General features: G+C 62.3%; 1 protein-coding gene across 14 annotated transcripts in view; it reads left to right on the plus strand.

Moving 5' to 3' along the window:
* ATP2B3 (ATPase plasma membrane Ca2+ transporting 3) overlaps nt 1-15,088 on the plus strand; it is a 64,147-nt gene that overhangs the window by 10,496 nt on the left and 38,563 nt on the right. For 12 of the 14 annotated variants that reach the window (XM_082376814.1, XM_082376805.1, XM_082376817.1 and 9 more), the window contains 6 exons: nt 8,701-8,898; nt 9,334-9,641; nt 13,473-13,670; nt 13,853-14,110; nt 14,546-14,671; nt 14,797-14,922. In XM_082376814.1, the coding sequence (XP_082232940.1) occupies nt 9,434-9,641; nt 13,473-13,670; nt 13,853-14,110; nt 14,546-14,671; nt 14,797-14,922 (916 nt within the window). In that variant the 5' untranslated portion in view covers nt 8,701-8,898; nt 9,334-9,433. Of the gene's footprint in view, nt 1-7,800; nt 7,964-8,030; nt 8,102-8,700; nt 8,899-9,333; nt 9,642-13,472; nt 13,671-13,852; nt 14,111-14,545; nt 14,672-14,796; nt 14,923-15,088 lie in introns of all 14 variants that reach the window. The other 2 variants (XM_082376812.1, XM_082376811.1) reach the window with 2 other exon arrangements.

Consider the following 15,088-nt stretch of genomic DNA (forward strand, 5'->3'; position numbering starts at 1 on the left):
GGCCTCTGCTCCTTGCTGGCTGTGTGATCTTGAGTGAGTTCTTTAACCTCTCTGTGCCTCAGCGGCTTCAGCTCTAAAGTGGGGATAATCACTCCTCCCACCTTAGAGGCTTGGAGCACAGAGGGAATGTAGAATTCCGCCACGGTACAGAGGAGGGTGCTTGGCGTTGCCTGTGACCAGATTTCTGTCTGTCTCTCTCTCCGATACTCTCTTGGTTCTGTCTTCTGCTTTGCCTAGAACTTCTAGGACAATATCAAATGACACAGGTGAGAGGCAGCCCAGGTCCGAACCATCCCACGTCCCAGGGAGCCCATGGAAATGTCGGGGGTTGGTAGGTCATGAAAGCTTTGGGAAGGACTCCTGGCTGTCCCAGAACCAGGGCTGACTTTAGTCATAGAGGGAAGACAGGCATCTTACCTGGTGACAGGCTGGGTTCCTCCCTATACACCTGAATTACCTAGGAGACAGGCTTGAGCTCTGTAACAGAGACCCAGCTTAATGGAGACAAAAACAAGAGAGGATTTCTTCTGTGTGTAAAAGTCTAGGTAGGCAACCTAGGGCTACTTGGCCATCAGGGATCTGGGCTCCTTCGATGGTGTTGCCATCCTTGACATGCGGATTCCATGTGCAAGATGGAGCAAGGTGACTGCTCCTGCTCCTGTCGTCACATCATCATTCCAGCTGGCAGGAAGGAGGAGAGAGACAGGGGAGAACACATCCTTCCCTTTAAGGACACAACCTTGAAGTTGGCTCTGTCCCTTGTGCTGAGAACCCTTAGTGCTGTCCAAGAGCAAGGCGGTTCCTTGTCCCTTTTGCTCACATCCCACCGGCCAGGGTCTAGTCACATGGTCCTCCGTAGCTGCACTGGAGTTGGGGGAAGAGAGTTGTTAGCTGGATGACGAGACGCTTAGCTAAAAATTAAAATACAACGTGGGAAGACAGGAATAGAAATCAGGGAAAGTCTAGCGAGTCTCTGCCACGAGCTCCTGGGGATTCGTGAGCACCTCCTAAAGCCATATTGTCTGCTCAGAATCTGCAGTCTGGAGACCAGGCCTTCCCAGGTGTTCTGGCCACGCCGTTCTGGTTCCTTCTGAGGACAGGGCGGGGTCAGAGCCTCTGAGGAAGTGCATACTAGCAGCAGGGAGAGAGAGGGCACACGGGGAGGCCCTTAGGGCCACACTTCTTTCAAGTAGGGGACAAGAGCAGTGGCAATGGCTGCCAGCGAGCTTAGCCTCTCAGCTCCTCTGCCACCTATTGCGGCAGCCACCCAGCTGAGACAGGATATGGGTGGTGCCGAAGGTCCCTGAGGCCGAAGGGTGAGGGTGCAGAAAGGTCTGCTTAGGTTTCCATTCAGGTAGGGGACACTCCAGGAAGTCAAAATCCACATGGGCAGAATCGTCAGCTGATCGGCCGGTCAAGGTGGTGCAACTCCTGCTATCAGTGTGTGGCCTGGGGCACCACGGAAAGCTAGTCTGGATACAGAGCAAAAGGGCCAGTAGGGCCTGTTTGGTTTTTTAATTGTGGGAAAGTATACATAACATCGTTTACCACGTTAAGCATTTTTCAGCGCCCAGTTGGGCGGCATTCAGTACACCCAGGTTGGTGTGCAGCCATCCCCACCATCCATCTCTAGAACTGTCCATCTTCCCCAAGGGAAACTCTGTCCCCGTTAGACACCAGCCCCCCTACCCCTCCCACAGCCCGTCCTCCCCCAGCCCGTGCCCCCCCCCCCCATCCTACGTTCTGTCTCTAGGAATCTGACGACTCTAAGCGGCTCATACAAGTGGAGTCACACAGTATCCGTCCTTTGTGCCTGGCTGATTTCCCTGACCGTGATGCCTTGTAGGTCCAGCCATGTTGTAGCAGGTGTGAGAACGACCTTCCTTTTTAAGGCTGAATAACAACATTCCACTGATTGGATGGACCACATTTTCTTTATCCATCCACTCATTGGTGGACACTTGGGTTGCTTCTACCTTTTGACTACTGTGAATAATGCTGCTGCGAACATGGACGTGCAGATCTCTTAGAGACTCTGCTTCCAGTTCTTTTGGGCATGTACCCAGGTGTGGGATTGCTGGGTCCTACGGTAATTGTTTAAATTTTTGAGGAACCACCATGCGGTTTTCCATAGAGGCTGCACCATTTTACATTCCCTGATGGGCTTGTTTTGTGGGGGGTTTTTTTAAATAAATTTATTTATTTATTTATTTGTTTATTTTTGGTTGTGTTGGGTCTTCGTTGCTGTGCGCGGGCTTTTCTCTAGTTGTGGCGAGCGGGGGCTGCTCTTGGTTGCGGTGCGCGGGCTTCTCATCGCGGTGGCTTCTCTCGTTGCGGAGCATGGGCTCTAGGCGCGCGGGCTTCAGTAGTTGTGGCACGCGGGCTCGGTAGTTGTGACACACGGGGTTAGTTGCTCCACGGCATGTGGGATCTTCCCGGACCAGGGCTTGAACCCGTGACCCCTGCGTTGGCAGGCGGATTCTTAACCACTGCGCCACCAGGGAAGGATAAGCTTGTTTTAACTGGAGAATTCTGGGTCCTCCCTGGAGCCTCTGAAGGCAGGCAAATACGCGGCATCGAACCTGGCTGGGCCTCGTGAGCCTCTGGGGGAGCTTTACAGAGCCCGGTGCCACCCCTTCCTGACTGAAGCTCTGAGTGGGACTATGCGTTTTTACAGCCCCCACGGCTGGGGGGAGTGGGGACCCCTCCAGGTCTGGTGTCCGCTGCTCCAGATGAGACTAAAGCACTGGGCCATCGAGTAGCAAGGGATACTGAGGAAGTTCACCCGCCCGAGGACAGGAGCTGAATCAGGTAGACCCCGGTCCCTGGCACCTCCAGGAATCTAAGCTTGTGTTTCCCTGGGTTCTCAAATCTTCCTTGAATGGAGTCTGATTAGTGGGGACTTCCAACGCCCAGAGTCTGTGCATCTGTCTTTCTGCTGGCCTCACGTGGTCCTTTGCGTCTGGACCAGGCTCTGGATAGGAAGCAGCCTTTGGCCTTGCTGGCAGCCCCCGTGGGTCCCTGAGGCGCCCCGGTGCCCGGGTCACAGCACAACAGGGGCAGCCCCGTGTGGGTGGAGGTGGGAGCGTGTTGCTGGGCGGGAGTTTGGGGAGAGGGTCCCGTGGCGGTGGTGGACCCTTTTCTGCTGTTATTGTTTTTGCCCAAAGCTGTTCTCTGCAAGAGCCACTTGGCGTGTGCACAGATTGTACCAGGAACAAGGCGGGGAAGGAACGGAGCGGGGGGTGGGGGGGGGGGAACTGAGCTGTCCCTTTAAATCTGTTTTCTCTGTTTTATTTCCTTCTTTTATCCCATCCTCCTCCCGCCACTAGCACTAGCATAAGTGGCGGAGCTGTGAGGGCCCAGGAGCTGCAGTGACGGTGCCTCTGAAATATTAATGAGGCCGTTCTCTGCCTCGGCTCCTTCCCCCCGGGCTCCCTCCCTCCCTCCCTCCCTGGCTGAATGCGGGCCTCGTCCTTGGAGCCCTCATTTCCCCTGCCGGGTGGTCGCCAAGGTGCGTGGAGCAGAGGGGAGGGGGCAGGGCCGGCAGGAGGGGGAGGGCCTGTGGGGGAGGGGCGGCGTGGGAAATCAAGGGGTAAAGGGGTGCCGTCCTCACCTGCCTGGGATCAGTGGGATCTAAGGGGCAGGGTGAGGGCAGGGCACCCGCTCCTCGCTCCCCTGCAGGCTCCCCGGCCACAAGCCCGTCTGAAGGTGCCGGAGGCCAGCAGCCTGTGGGGCGCCCTGCTCTTCCCCTCTTGGGCCCCTGGGGCCAGGCTCCAGGTGCCCGGAGGTGGAGAGAGGAGAGGACTGTTATTTCAAGGAGTCCCCACGGCGAGTCCCTCTGCTGCTGGATCTGCAAGGAGGGCACACGGCGGGCGGGCGGGCGAGCGGGCCTCAGGCGGCATCCTGTGCCCTGGGACACTGCCTCGCATGGCACTCAGATGGGACTTGGGACTCGACTTCAGGGGCTTCTGCTCCCTTCTTGCCTCGGAGCATGCTGTCCTGGGCCGGTTGTACTCACAGTGGGGGAGGGTTCTCGTCACCAGCTTACTGACAGGAGGGCTGAGGGCCCGGAGACTTCTGGCTGGTGCCACCAGCCGGGATCCATCCACCCCAGGGAGGTGGCGGTGCCGGCGGCAAATGCCCGGTCACCAGTGTGGGGACAGATTCCACTCGGCCCCCAGCAACTGCAGGCTGGGGTCAGACAGCGGCTGCCACGGGGCTGTGTCTCCACAACCGTGAACGGCGGTGAATTCTAATGCGTTGTGACCTGTGACTTGGGGGGCCGGCAGGTGGGATTCTCCTCCATCCCTTGTCTCCCCTGTGAAGGCACCGGGTAGAGCGCAGGACCAGCTGCTGGGGAAGCAGAAGGGCTTTCTCTCCGGGCAGCCAAGGGGCTGAGCTGCCAGGGGTGGCCTGACTCTCTCCTCAGGGACCTGGAAGGCGAGGCCAGGAGGTCTGAGATGGAGAGGAGACGTCTCCTTGCCCTCACAGGGTGTCTGTGAGGATGCAGTGAGGGAAGCATCTGGATCGGCATCCCAAGAAAGGGGAGCTTGGGAACACAAGTGCCCCCATCTCATCCAGGAAGCTCCTAGCTGTCCAGGGCCTGGAGGGAGGGCCAAGGAGGCAAAGTGGGGGACCCGGGCAGATTAAGTCAGAGGTGCTGGGAGAGCCCCCAAAGCCTGGTCCGCGGTGGCCAGGGAGAGCTGGCGCAGGGGGGAGAGGACTCCTGGGTTTCTGGTTGGGTGGACATCAGTCACGGGGCCCGGGGGCAAGAGGCGTCAAAATGTCCAGGCCTGAAGCTGAGCTATCTCCTGCCGTGCCTGGCGCCCCCCTGGGTGGCAGCCTGTGGAAAGTCACGGAGCCATGGGGAGGCGGGCCAGGGAGCCCACAGCGGGTCTGCTCCCGCCACCCACCAGTACAGGCCAGTTTGGGCCAGGATGGAGCAAAAGCCAGAAGGTCCGAGTCCCCCTCCGTGGAGGTTTTCGACGCAATTAAGCCAGTTACGGTTTGAGAGATGAAGGAGTACAGCCAGGCCGGGAAGTCTGTGTCGGGCCCGCAGCACTCACAGGCCCAGTCACTTCTGCTCTTGGCCATTTCGCTGATGGCTGCTGTCCTTATTCAGACGGAGGGAGGCCATTGCCCGGGCTTACGGAGAACCCAGGGAAACAAGAGTATATGCTGTTTGGTCTCTCCAGTGGCCACCAGTCACTCAAGACAGACCTTGATTTTACTGATGGCCCCTGTACCCGGTAGCCTGTGGAGCTGATGAAGAGGAAGGTTAGCAGGAGCACCGTCTCCGGCTTAAGGGGCCCCGAGCTGCGGGTCATGGCGTTACCGCTTGTCACCCCTACATCCCTGCTCTCTGGGACGGTGATTCGCCCTCCCAAGGCTCCCGCTCACTCACTCCTCCAGGACCCTGTCCCCACCCAGGGCTGACCATGCAGTAGACTTCTTGCTGAATCAATAACCACGTGTCTCTCAGAGCTGATGACCCAACTGCAGGAAGGACCCACTCACAGGTCGTTGCCATGCCAAGCAGAGCGAAACAGAACCAGTCGCGGATTCTAGACTCAGCAGCAATCGGTTTTGGCGGGGACTTTCTGGAGAACCGTCCGCTTGAATTGCCGCTCAGATTCATCAGAGGCCATTGGGGGAGAGGGGACAGACAGGTGTGGCGGCCAGGCTGTGTGTTGCGGCAGGGCCAGCAGTGCTGTGGGCGTGTGTGGACAGACCAGTGCGGGGCATTGCTGAACGGCCAGCGCAGGACAAGAGCTGGGGGGTCCTCTGAAGGAATGTGGCCTTTTGCTTGACAGGGCAGGGGAGGACTGAAACACAGGCTCGGCTTTCCGGAGGCCAGTGCAGCTTGGCGGCAGAGAGGGTGACAGCACCTGAACCGGGCAATGTGGTGACCAGCCACCCGACTGGAGGGTGGTAGTCGGCATGTGGGGCCTGGCGGGGGCCGAGGGAGAGAGAGCGGGCCGCAGCGCAGGCAGGGTGCCGGGGACACTGAGGCGTGGAGCAACGACAAGGCCAGCCAAGGGGCTGCGGCGAGCGCAGAAGGCCAGGCCTCGACTCCCCGCCCGGTCCCCTTACCGTGAGTCACCTTGGGCCCAGTTGGCCCCAGCGGTGACAGCACACCAGTTAGGAGCAGCTCAAGGCCCCGGCGTGGCTCTGGCCGCGGCTGTTGCTTAATGGAGGGCAGGGCCACACTTGGGGGCAGGAGCAGGGAAGATGAAGCCGCCCTTGGGTGAGCCCTGGTTGTCGGGGCGGAGGAGAGGCTGTGCTGCCCGCCTGCAGGGTGCCCCGGAAGCGCGCGAGCTCCCCTGGGATGCGCTGCCGCCTCCCAGCACAGGCCCAAGAGCCACCCAACCATGGACGGTTGGCTGGGTCACCCCTGGAACCCGCCAGTGTCATGTGGGCCTTTCAACTGGGTCTTCACCGAGTGGGTGTAGAGGCCAAAAGGATAAAAGGAACAGATTGTTCATCTGGCTTCCCTTTTAGAGAGGAGTGCTGGAGAGGCCCTGGCAGCTCGGTGGGTCGACTTTGCAAGGTCTTGGAATGCAGGCCGGTGGCCTGCCCGCCAAGGGCATCAGAGCCCCGGGTGAGCGCCGGCCACTCCCCTCAGCCAGGGCTGGGGACTCTGCTCAGGGACAAGTGACTCACATATTTGCTGGATGCCCCCCACCCTACCGGAACTCACAGCGCCCATTGGTCAGAGCCAAAGCGAGCGTCCGCCGACGAACCCGGCCCCGCCCTCCCCTCTAGCAACCAACAGGCTAGGGGGCTGGGGAGACAGAGCCCAACCCCGCCAGTTTCACCCAGGGTGCTACCTTCTGCGAATGGCGAGGCAGGGGCACGGAGCTCAGGGTAGAGAAAGGAGGGGAAGGAAGCTGCTGGGGGGGAATGACGGCCCGGGGCGTCTGGAGGGGGCCGGGGAGCTCGGGTGAGTCGGAAGCTGCCATCGCGGCCCCCAGCGCCTCCTGAAACAGCCTGCAGTCGGAAGCAGGACACCCAGGCGTCCCTGTGGCTCTGCCACTTCACCTGGCCAAGCCTCGGTTTCCCGAGCTGACAGGTTCCTGCAGTGCCCACCCGGGTGGGCAGGTGCGTTCACAGAGCACCTCAGAAGGAGCCTGCCCTGCCCCGACCTCCCGGAAGCCTGGCTTCCTTCAAGTTCCCTGAGCTCCGGTCGTGCCCCCGGCGTCCCTGCCCCCACCCCTCCTGCAGCCCCCTCCGTCGTCTCCCGGCTTCTGCCCCTACAGTCCATCGTCACCCAGCAGCCCTCTACTCGGTGGTGGCCTCTGCCGCTCGTGGCCCCATGGGATCCGCCTCCTTCCTGGTATCAGAACGCTCTTCCCTCCCCGCCGAAACTGCGCCCCCATTGCTCTGAAGCTGTTATCTCCATCTCTCTCACCAGCGGGAACTGCTAGGCACCCATCTCCCGGCCAGAGAGTGCGGGGACCCGTTCAGTCCTGCCCACCGCTCTGTCCCCAGCAGAGATGGCCAGCACGGGCATACAGTAGATGCTCAGTAAAGATTGGTCAGATGGTGAACAGCAGGGACAGGAGGTGGGGAGGTGCGTGGGAGCGGGAGAGGACGGTGCATTCGTGTGTCTGCCATCTTGTTCCCACATCTTCCGGCAATGAAGGCTGCTCCGTGCAGAAAGTGTCTCGAGAGTTAACACTTAGGTGCCCAAACTTTTAAAACCTGGCTCACTTTGGATGGCCATTTGCTGAGGTGCCTCTCTGTCTCCCAGACCTCCCTGGCGGGACTGCCTTAAGTACGTGAGATTTTTCTTGACAGCGTGAGGCCAGTGTCCAGAGGAACTGAGGCCTCCACCATGTTCCGAGACCCCCTGAGGCCTGTGGGCATGGGGGAGCGGACCTCGTTTCCCAGAGACCTTGGTCTCATCCCCTGAGGACTGTGGCACGTCCATGCTCCTGGCGTCCGCTGGCCTCACAGAGAGGTAAGGGCTCTCCTGAGAGCAGAGGCCACGAGGCTCTGGGTTACTGTGTTTCCATGGGCGGTTCTAGATCAAAAACCTGGATTGGTGGCCGAGTTCTGCTTCCAAGAGGATCCTTCTGAGCCAGGATCTTCCCCAAAGGTGAGGGATCGGGCCCGACTGAGCCTCATCGCCGGGTGTGAAGGCCAAGGCCACGTGCGCTGAGACTGATTCAGTCCGGGGAGCTTAGTGCACGGCCACGAGCTGGGGATGAGAGGCGGGGAAAGACCAGCAGGAGAAGCCAGGGGCCCGAGAAGGGGCGGCCCAGCAGGCCCCCGTGCTCCACGCCACCAGAGCCTGTGAAGACGGCAGGCAGGGCGGCCAGGGTGCCGAGGTTCCTCAGGCAGGTGGGGTGGTGGCGGCGGGGTGCGGGGACAGTGAGGGGGTGACAACTTCATGATGCTCTGTGGGGGGGAAGGCAGTGTGGGCCGGGAGCTGGCTGGCTGCTGTTAACTTGGGGAGACCCCAGCTCCTTGCTTTGCCAGCTGGAGGGCAGAGGGGTGTGGAGGGGAGTGGGTGGCACTGTGCTGTGGGCCAGGGTGACGGAGAAGTCACCAGTGACCTGTGGCTGCTTTCCACTTTCTCCTCCACCCTCCCCTTCCGCTCTCTTCCTCCCTCCCTCCTTCCCCTTCCCTCTCTCCCTCTCCCTTCCTTTTACCCTCCCCACCGCACCCTGCTTCCTTCCTTGCCCCCGACCCCAGGTCCCCTCAAGGCAGCAGAAACACCCTGCACGCTAAGCCTTGACCTAGTGCCCAGCTGGCTCTGTCCATGGCTTGGCCTGCTCCCCGGAACCCTGCACAGCCCCGGGCCTGAAACCTTGAGCCGCGGAGGCCGCGCCAGAAGACCACTGCCACCAGGGATTTATAGCATGCCGGCTGCACCGGGCGAGTCTTAATCAGGCAAGCGTGGGAGCGTGCTGGAGCAGACGAGTAAAGCTCGAGGTTGGGCACAGGCACAGATAACCTCACCGCGCCAGGGCAAGACCAGCCACTATTTGATCCTGACACGTCGCCCCTGCTTCGGTGTGGGTTCCCAGATGCACTGGGGGGCAGTGAGAGCCTCCGCGTCCCAGGCTGGCTAGTGCTGGCGGCGGCAGGTCCCCACCAGGAGCCTCTGACGCTGCCTGCTTCCCCACGCGGCAGGCTTACGGTGGCAGGACGCGGGGGGGGGGGGGTGAGCTGGCATGAGGGCCACTGGCCCGGCCTGGGAGGGGAATTCTGCACTCAGTGAGTCATGGCTCAGACCGAGTGCAGATTTGCAGAGAACGTTCCAGGAGAGTGGACCTTGGTTTTGTCTCAACCGTGCCCCCGGGCTTCTCACCTCCTTCTCCCCAGGTGTCTGTGCGCGGCCACTTCCCTCTGCCGCCGCCTCGCCGCACCTCACCCAGGCACTGGGACCTTGGAGGACACCCTCCCCTCCCGCGCCCCAGGCAGGATGGGGGACGTGGCCAACAGTTCCATCGAGTTCCACCCCAAACCCCAGCAGCAGCGGGAGGCCCCCCATGCAGGGGGCTTTGGGTGCACGCTGGCTGAGCTGCGCTCCCTCATGGAGCTCCGAGGGGCCGAGGCGCTGCAGAAAGTCCAGGAAACCTACGGGGATGTGGGCGGGCTCTGCAGGAGGCTGAAGACCTCACCCACGGAGGGTAAGTCTGCCAGCAGAGCCCTGGCACGGGCGGCGTGTGCGCAGGGGATGCAGGGCCCCGCACCGCCCCTCACTCCTCCCTGCAGACGTTCCCTAGCCCCGGGGGCAGGCCCCGTCAAGGGCTGGGTGCGCTTGCAGCAGCTTCCCAGAGGCACTCCTGACCACGACCGTGACCATGATCGTGCCTGTGCGCTCCCGTTTCCCCCTGAGTGGGACATGCTCTGTGTGGGGCAACCTGACCCCCTGCACCTGTGCCTCCGTAATCAGCAGTTCCCACTTGCATCCCTTCTTTGGATTAAATAGAAACGGAACGACAGAGAAGAGGAAGGGAGAAGCGGGCACGGAATCGCACGTGCTGGCGGGATGGGCCCCAAACTGAAACCCCAGCAGCTCTTCCGAGAGACGAGCGGGGCAGCCCCTGACCGAGTGCCCCCGGTTCCCCATACGCTCGGCCCTCTGTGCGGTCAGGGGGGGCAGGAAGAGGAGGAAAGGCGTAGGGTTCGGTCCTCTGGGGAGGGGCTTGGGGTGGGGGCCGGGTAGAGTGCTGAGTGGAGGAGACACCAGCGCAGGCTGTGCTGAAGAGGTCCAAATCTGAGACGGTATATCTCTGAGGTCTGCTGCAGGGAGCCTCTAGGGAGCCTGGGGTGTGTCCTCTAGAAGGTTCTAGGGGTGGAGGCCTGATGGCCACCTTGGTCCCCCCCTCTGCCCTGTGGCCCTTTTCCCCTGCTCCAGAGCAGACGTCTGCCCTACCCTGCCCTGCACCAGCCTTCCCCAGTCCTGCCCGCTGGGTCTGCTGGGAGGCCAGGATCCCCAGGAGCCAGGCTTGGCCCCAGTTTCTAGAGGCCGGAGCATTTCTGGCCCAGCTGCCGCTTCCCCGGCAGGGCTGCTGGTGCCAGGCCTGTTCCCGGCCAGTGCCGGTTGATCGCATCAGCTCCTGTTTCGGCTATCACACCTTTGTCCACCCAGGGCCCTGGCCGTCACCCTTGTCTCCTGCTCCCTGGCTCCATCTGTGTGCAGGTGACACCTGGGCTGGAACAGGGAGTGGAGATGCCTCCTGCCCCCACCCCCCCTGCAGAGGAGGTGGGCCTGAGGCTGGGTGAGGGGGCACCCACACGGCCAGGTCAGGAGCTCTGAGGGGCCGCCCGGGTCTCTCCTGCTTTGTGCTCTAAAGGGACCCAGCCTGGTGTGGGTGTGTGATCGGGGCAGATGGCTTGGTTCAGGGCCAGAGGAGCTCTCTCCTGCTCTCCTCCTTGCCCATCCCCTCCCCCAGCCCCCGGACTTGGGGCCGGGTGGGGGGAGGCCGGGGTAGAGGGCCATTTAGCCACAAGGGCTCTGGCCTCTCCCAGATAAAAGGAAGCAGATGGGCTTCAGCTGGCAGCTCTTTCCTCTGCCTGTCAGGCCTTGTTAAATATTTAAAATGTCAAGGCCCCTGGGAACGTGCCCGATTCTGCCACAGAGGCTCTGGCGCTCGCCCGGTGCCTGTGGAGGGGCGGGCGTAAAGAAGGGCGGGTGCCCAGGTGGGTGGCCCCAACAGAGGGACCCCAGCCTGGCCTGGTCTGCATCCCGAAGAATGAGCGGTTCGAGGACCACCCTCCCATCTCCGACCGTGGGAGCCCTCAAGGCCCCGGAGTTCTCACCTGGACGTTCCCGCTCCTGCTCAGACACAGTGACCTGAGCTGGCAGGAGGGGCGACTTAGCTGAGCCCCAGGCCCCATGCACACCCCCTGGCAAGGCGGGCAGACTCTGGGCTGCCAGCAAACTGGTGCTTTGGGGAGGGTGAGGAGGACATGGCGGTGCGTGCTCTACTGGAGGAGGGGACTTGGTCTCCTGGCAACAAGCACATCAATGGGCTCCGCCTTTTTACCTATCCAAGAGGATTCCAGAAGCCAGGGAGCCTGGGTCTTAGGCCGAGCTGGGGAGACCTGGGCCCCGGCCCTTCCCCTGTTTGGCCTCCACTGGCACTCATGGAAAGGAGAGGGCAGATTAGCCGAGAGCTGCCCCATGTGGTCCTAATCCAATTCTGATGGCATCTGGCCTCTGCTCTGGGCAGGTTGCCCATCTGAGTCCATGCCAACTGCCGGCCACTGCCCCCGCACCCAGGACCTGGGCCACCTCAGGGGCCCTGCTGGACCAGTGCGTGCTCAGAACCAGAGGGGCTGCAGCTGCCTTCAGTCAACCCAGCAAGCGCTTCGGCAACAGCAGCTCTCCGGACCCCTGAACCCACAGGAAGGCCAAGGCCTCGGGCTGGTCTAGAGCAAGGGAGAGAGAAGCACTGCTGCTGCACCAAGGGCAAACCAAGGCCAAGGGACAGGCTGAGGGAAGGAGGGAGGGAGGGAGCTCCTGGGGAAGGGGCCCTGAGGGCCCAGCTTCCTGTGGGTACCAGCTGGGCATAGGGGGCAGGGCAGGCAGGATGCAGATTCCTGAGGCGTGACGAGGACCCATGGGCTCTCCAGAGGGTGCGGGGGCCTCTGTCGTCCTCGGGGCCTCCAGATCAGTGCCCTTTCCCAGGGTGGGGGTAGTGGAGACCCTGGGTGTCTGGGAGATTCAGGGTTCGAGGACCTTCCTAGTAATAACCCCACTTTTCACATCTCCTGTAGGTCAAGGGGGTGGGACATGGGCCCTCAGCTGGGTCCCCAGCCCTTAGGAGCTGAGGTCCTGAGCTTCTCCCAGACGCCCAACTGGGAGGCCACAGCCTCCAGAAACTTGAGCCGTGGCCGGGCCCAGGCACAGTGAGGCCGGGGGAGAAGGGCAGAGACAGCTGTGGCTCCTGCTGGGTGGGGCGGACAGTGTGCGGTCATGGCCTAGCTCGGGAGACGTGCCAAGGCGGTGCGTCTGGGGGCTTTTGCTCTTGTCAGTCCTTCCACCCCGAGGGGCCCCCCCTTCCCCCCTCCCCCTCCCCCTCCCCAGAAGCCACCTTTCCCTGTCCAGCACACACCCACCCTCCTTCCTTCCAACCCCTCTGCACCACACTCAGCACTTTCTTGTTCTCAACTCATCTGGGACCGGGTCTTGTGTGGCTTTCCAAGCCGTCAGGGGGCACCCCAAGGGCTGGCACCCAGGCCCTTCTGGTTGCCCACCCCCTGCCCCGCCCCTCCCCACTGGAGGCCTGGGGAGTTGCAGCTACTCAGGTCTGGGAACTGCAAGCCACTGTCCACGAGGTGTCAGTGTGGGACCGGGCACTTGGGGGCAGAGAAGCCAGAAAGGCTTGGGGGGTGGGGATGGGGGGGCCGTGGATGGGCCTGGAAGGAAGCAGAATCCCAAGGGCTGAGGTCGGGGCCAAGGGACTGTGTCATCCCATCTGCCTGCCTCTGGGGAAGATGGCCAAGTGGACGCCTGGCCTTCAGAGGCAGTGGCCTGGATACCAGTCCCACATGGAAGCTTTCGGTACCTTCAGGAATGGGCCTGAGGAGACTCATGCTCTAGAAGCAGAGACCCAGTGGCCTTGGTGCAGGCCTGGGTGGGAAGTGGGTCGTCCCAAGAATGAAGGGCCCAGCTTCCAAAAGCTGGTGCGGGCCCCTTTGTGGGTGTTGATTCTGAGCCGCTGCGTAAACCGGCCACCCTCCCTTCCTTGTGCTCGGGCTCCGAGTTATCGCGTGGTCGTGGTGGCGCACCTGTGCCCTCCAGGCAGCTGGAGAGGCTGCACGCGCTCCCGCCTACGTGCCCCCAGGGTTTGCAGAAGGACTCCAGGTGCCAGGCCAGTGCAGTTCCCGCCTTCTGGGAGCTTTCAGTCTAGAGGGAAAGACAGGCACGGGGAAAGGGGCAGGGGGATGCAGGGCTGGCCTTTCCCATCCTCCCCTTCTGTGCCTCTGCTCCGCGTCCCCGCACCGCGCAGGCCTGGCCGACAACACAAATGACTTGGAGAAGCGCAGGCAGATCTACGGGCAGAACTTCATCCCTCCCAAGCAGCCCAAGACCTTCCTACAGCTGGTATGGGAGGCCCTGCAGGATGTGACCCTCATCATCCTGGAGGTGGCCGCCATCGTATCCCTGGGCCTCTCATTCTATGCGCCACCCGGAGAGGAGAGCGAAGGTGAGGGGCAGGGCTGGGAAGGGCGGTGAAGGAGGACCTGGTAGACGGGGGTGGGACGCGGGTGGCAGCGCAGAGGTGCTGGCAGGAGGGGAGGGATAGAAGCTGAGATGACGGAGGGAGGAAGGAGCTGGTGGAGGGACTTCTCTGCCTCCTCTGCCCTCCCCTTCTGTCCTCGGGCACAGCGTGTGGGAATGTGTCGGCTGGGGCAGAAGACGAAGGGGAGGCCGAGGCGGGCTGGATTGAGGGGGCCGCCATCCTGCTGTCTGTCATCTGCGTGGTCTTGGTCACGGCCTTCAACGACTGGAGCAAGGAGAAGCAGTTCCGGGGCCTGCAGAGCCGCATTGAACAGGAGCAGAAGTTCACCGTCATCCGGAACGGGCAGCTCCTCCAGGTCCCTGTGGCTGCGCTGGTGGTAGGGGACATCGCCCAGGTCAAGTATGGTGAGCGCGCCCATCGCCACCCATGCTGTGAAGGAGCTCAGCTCCCGTTTCAGGGGCAGGGTGGAGCGGAGGGGCGCGCCTGCGCCCCCAGTGCAGGCCTTCCCTGGGGAGCACGTGGGGTGGGAGGCTGGAGGCGGGGAGCTCGGGCAGGAGGCCCGGCGAAGACGGGAGTGTCAGCGGCTTCAGCGCCCCCGGAGCAGGCTGTCCCCACAGCCTGTCGAGGGCCTCCCCAGCACGGCAGGGCGCTCCTGTGGGCCCCCTTTCCTGGAAGATGGATGATAGGGCTAGGAGTGGGTGGGTACCCCCAGAAAGCAGGAGACCAAAGGAAGAGGGCCGCACACCCGACAGGACCTCCTCTGGGGGAGATGGGAGGCGGCATGGAGGAAGGCCTCCTGGACGCATGGTCTGTGGTTCTGGCCACCTGGCCGGCCTTAGGAGACCTGCTGCCCGCCGATGGCGTGCTCATCCAGGGCAATGACCTCAAGATTGACGAGAGCTCCCTGACGGGCGAGTCGGACCACGTGCGCAAGTCGGCAGACAAAGACCCCATGCTGCTGTCAGGTGAGCCCGGCAGGACCGGAGTCCCTGCTCCTGGAATTGCCCAGGACAAAACCTGTAGGTGCTGGGCATGCCTCCCACCCAGCGGTGCAGATCTCTGTCTCAGTCTCCGTGTGTTGCTGTGCCAGGCACTCACGTCATGGAAGGTTCTGGAAGAATGGTGGTGACAGCCGTTGGTGTGAACTCCCAGACAGGCATCATCTTTACCTTGCTTGGGGCTGGTGGAGAGGAGGAAGAGAAGAAGGATAAGAAAGGTAAGGCAACAGCACCCTGCAGTTCCCAGCGCCGCCAGGCCGCTGGCCCTCGTGTGTAGCCGCGCTCTCTTCCGCGCCTGCCTGGTGACGGCCCCTTGCTGGCCCAGTCCCTGGCTCTGGCACTGGGGAGAACCGGCCCTCAGGGGGTGGGAGGCCATACCCTGTC

Source organism: Balaenoptera borealis (assembly GCF_965194805.1).
Source record: "Balaenoptera borealis genome assembly, chromosome: X".
Taxonomy (NCBI): domain Eukaryota; kingdom Metazoa; phylum Chordata; class Mammalia; order Artiodactyla; family Balaenopteridae; genus Balaenoptera; species Balaenoptera borealis.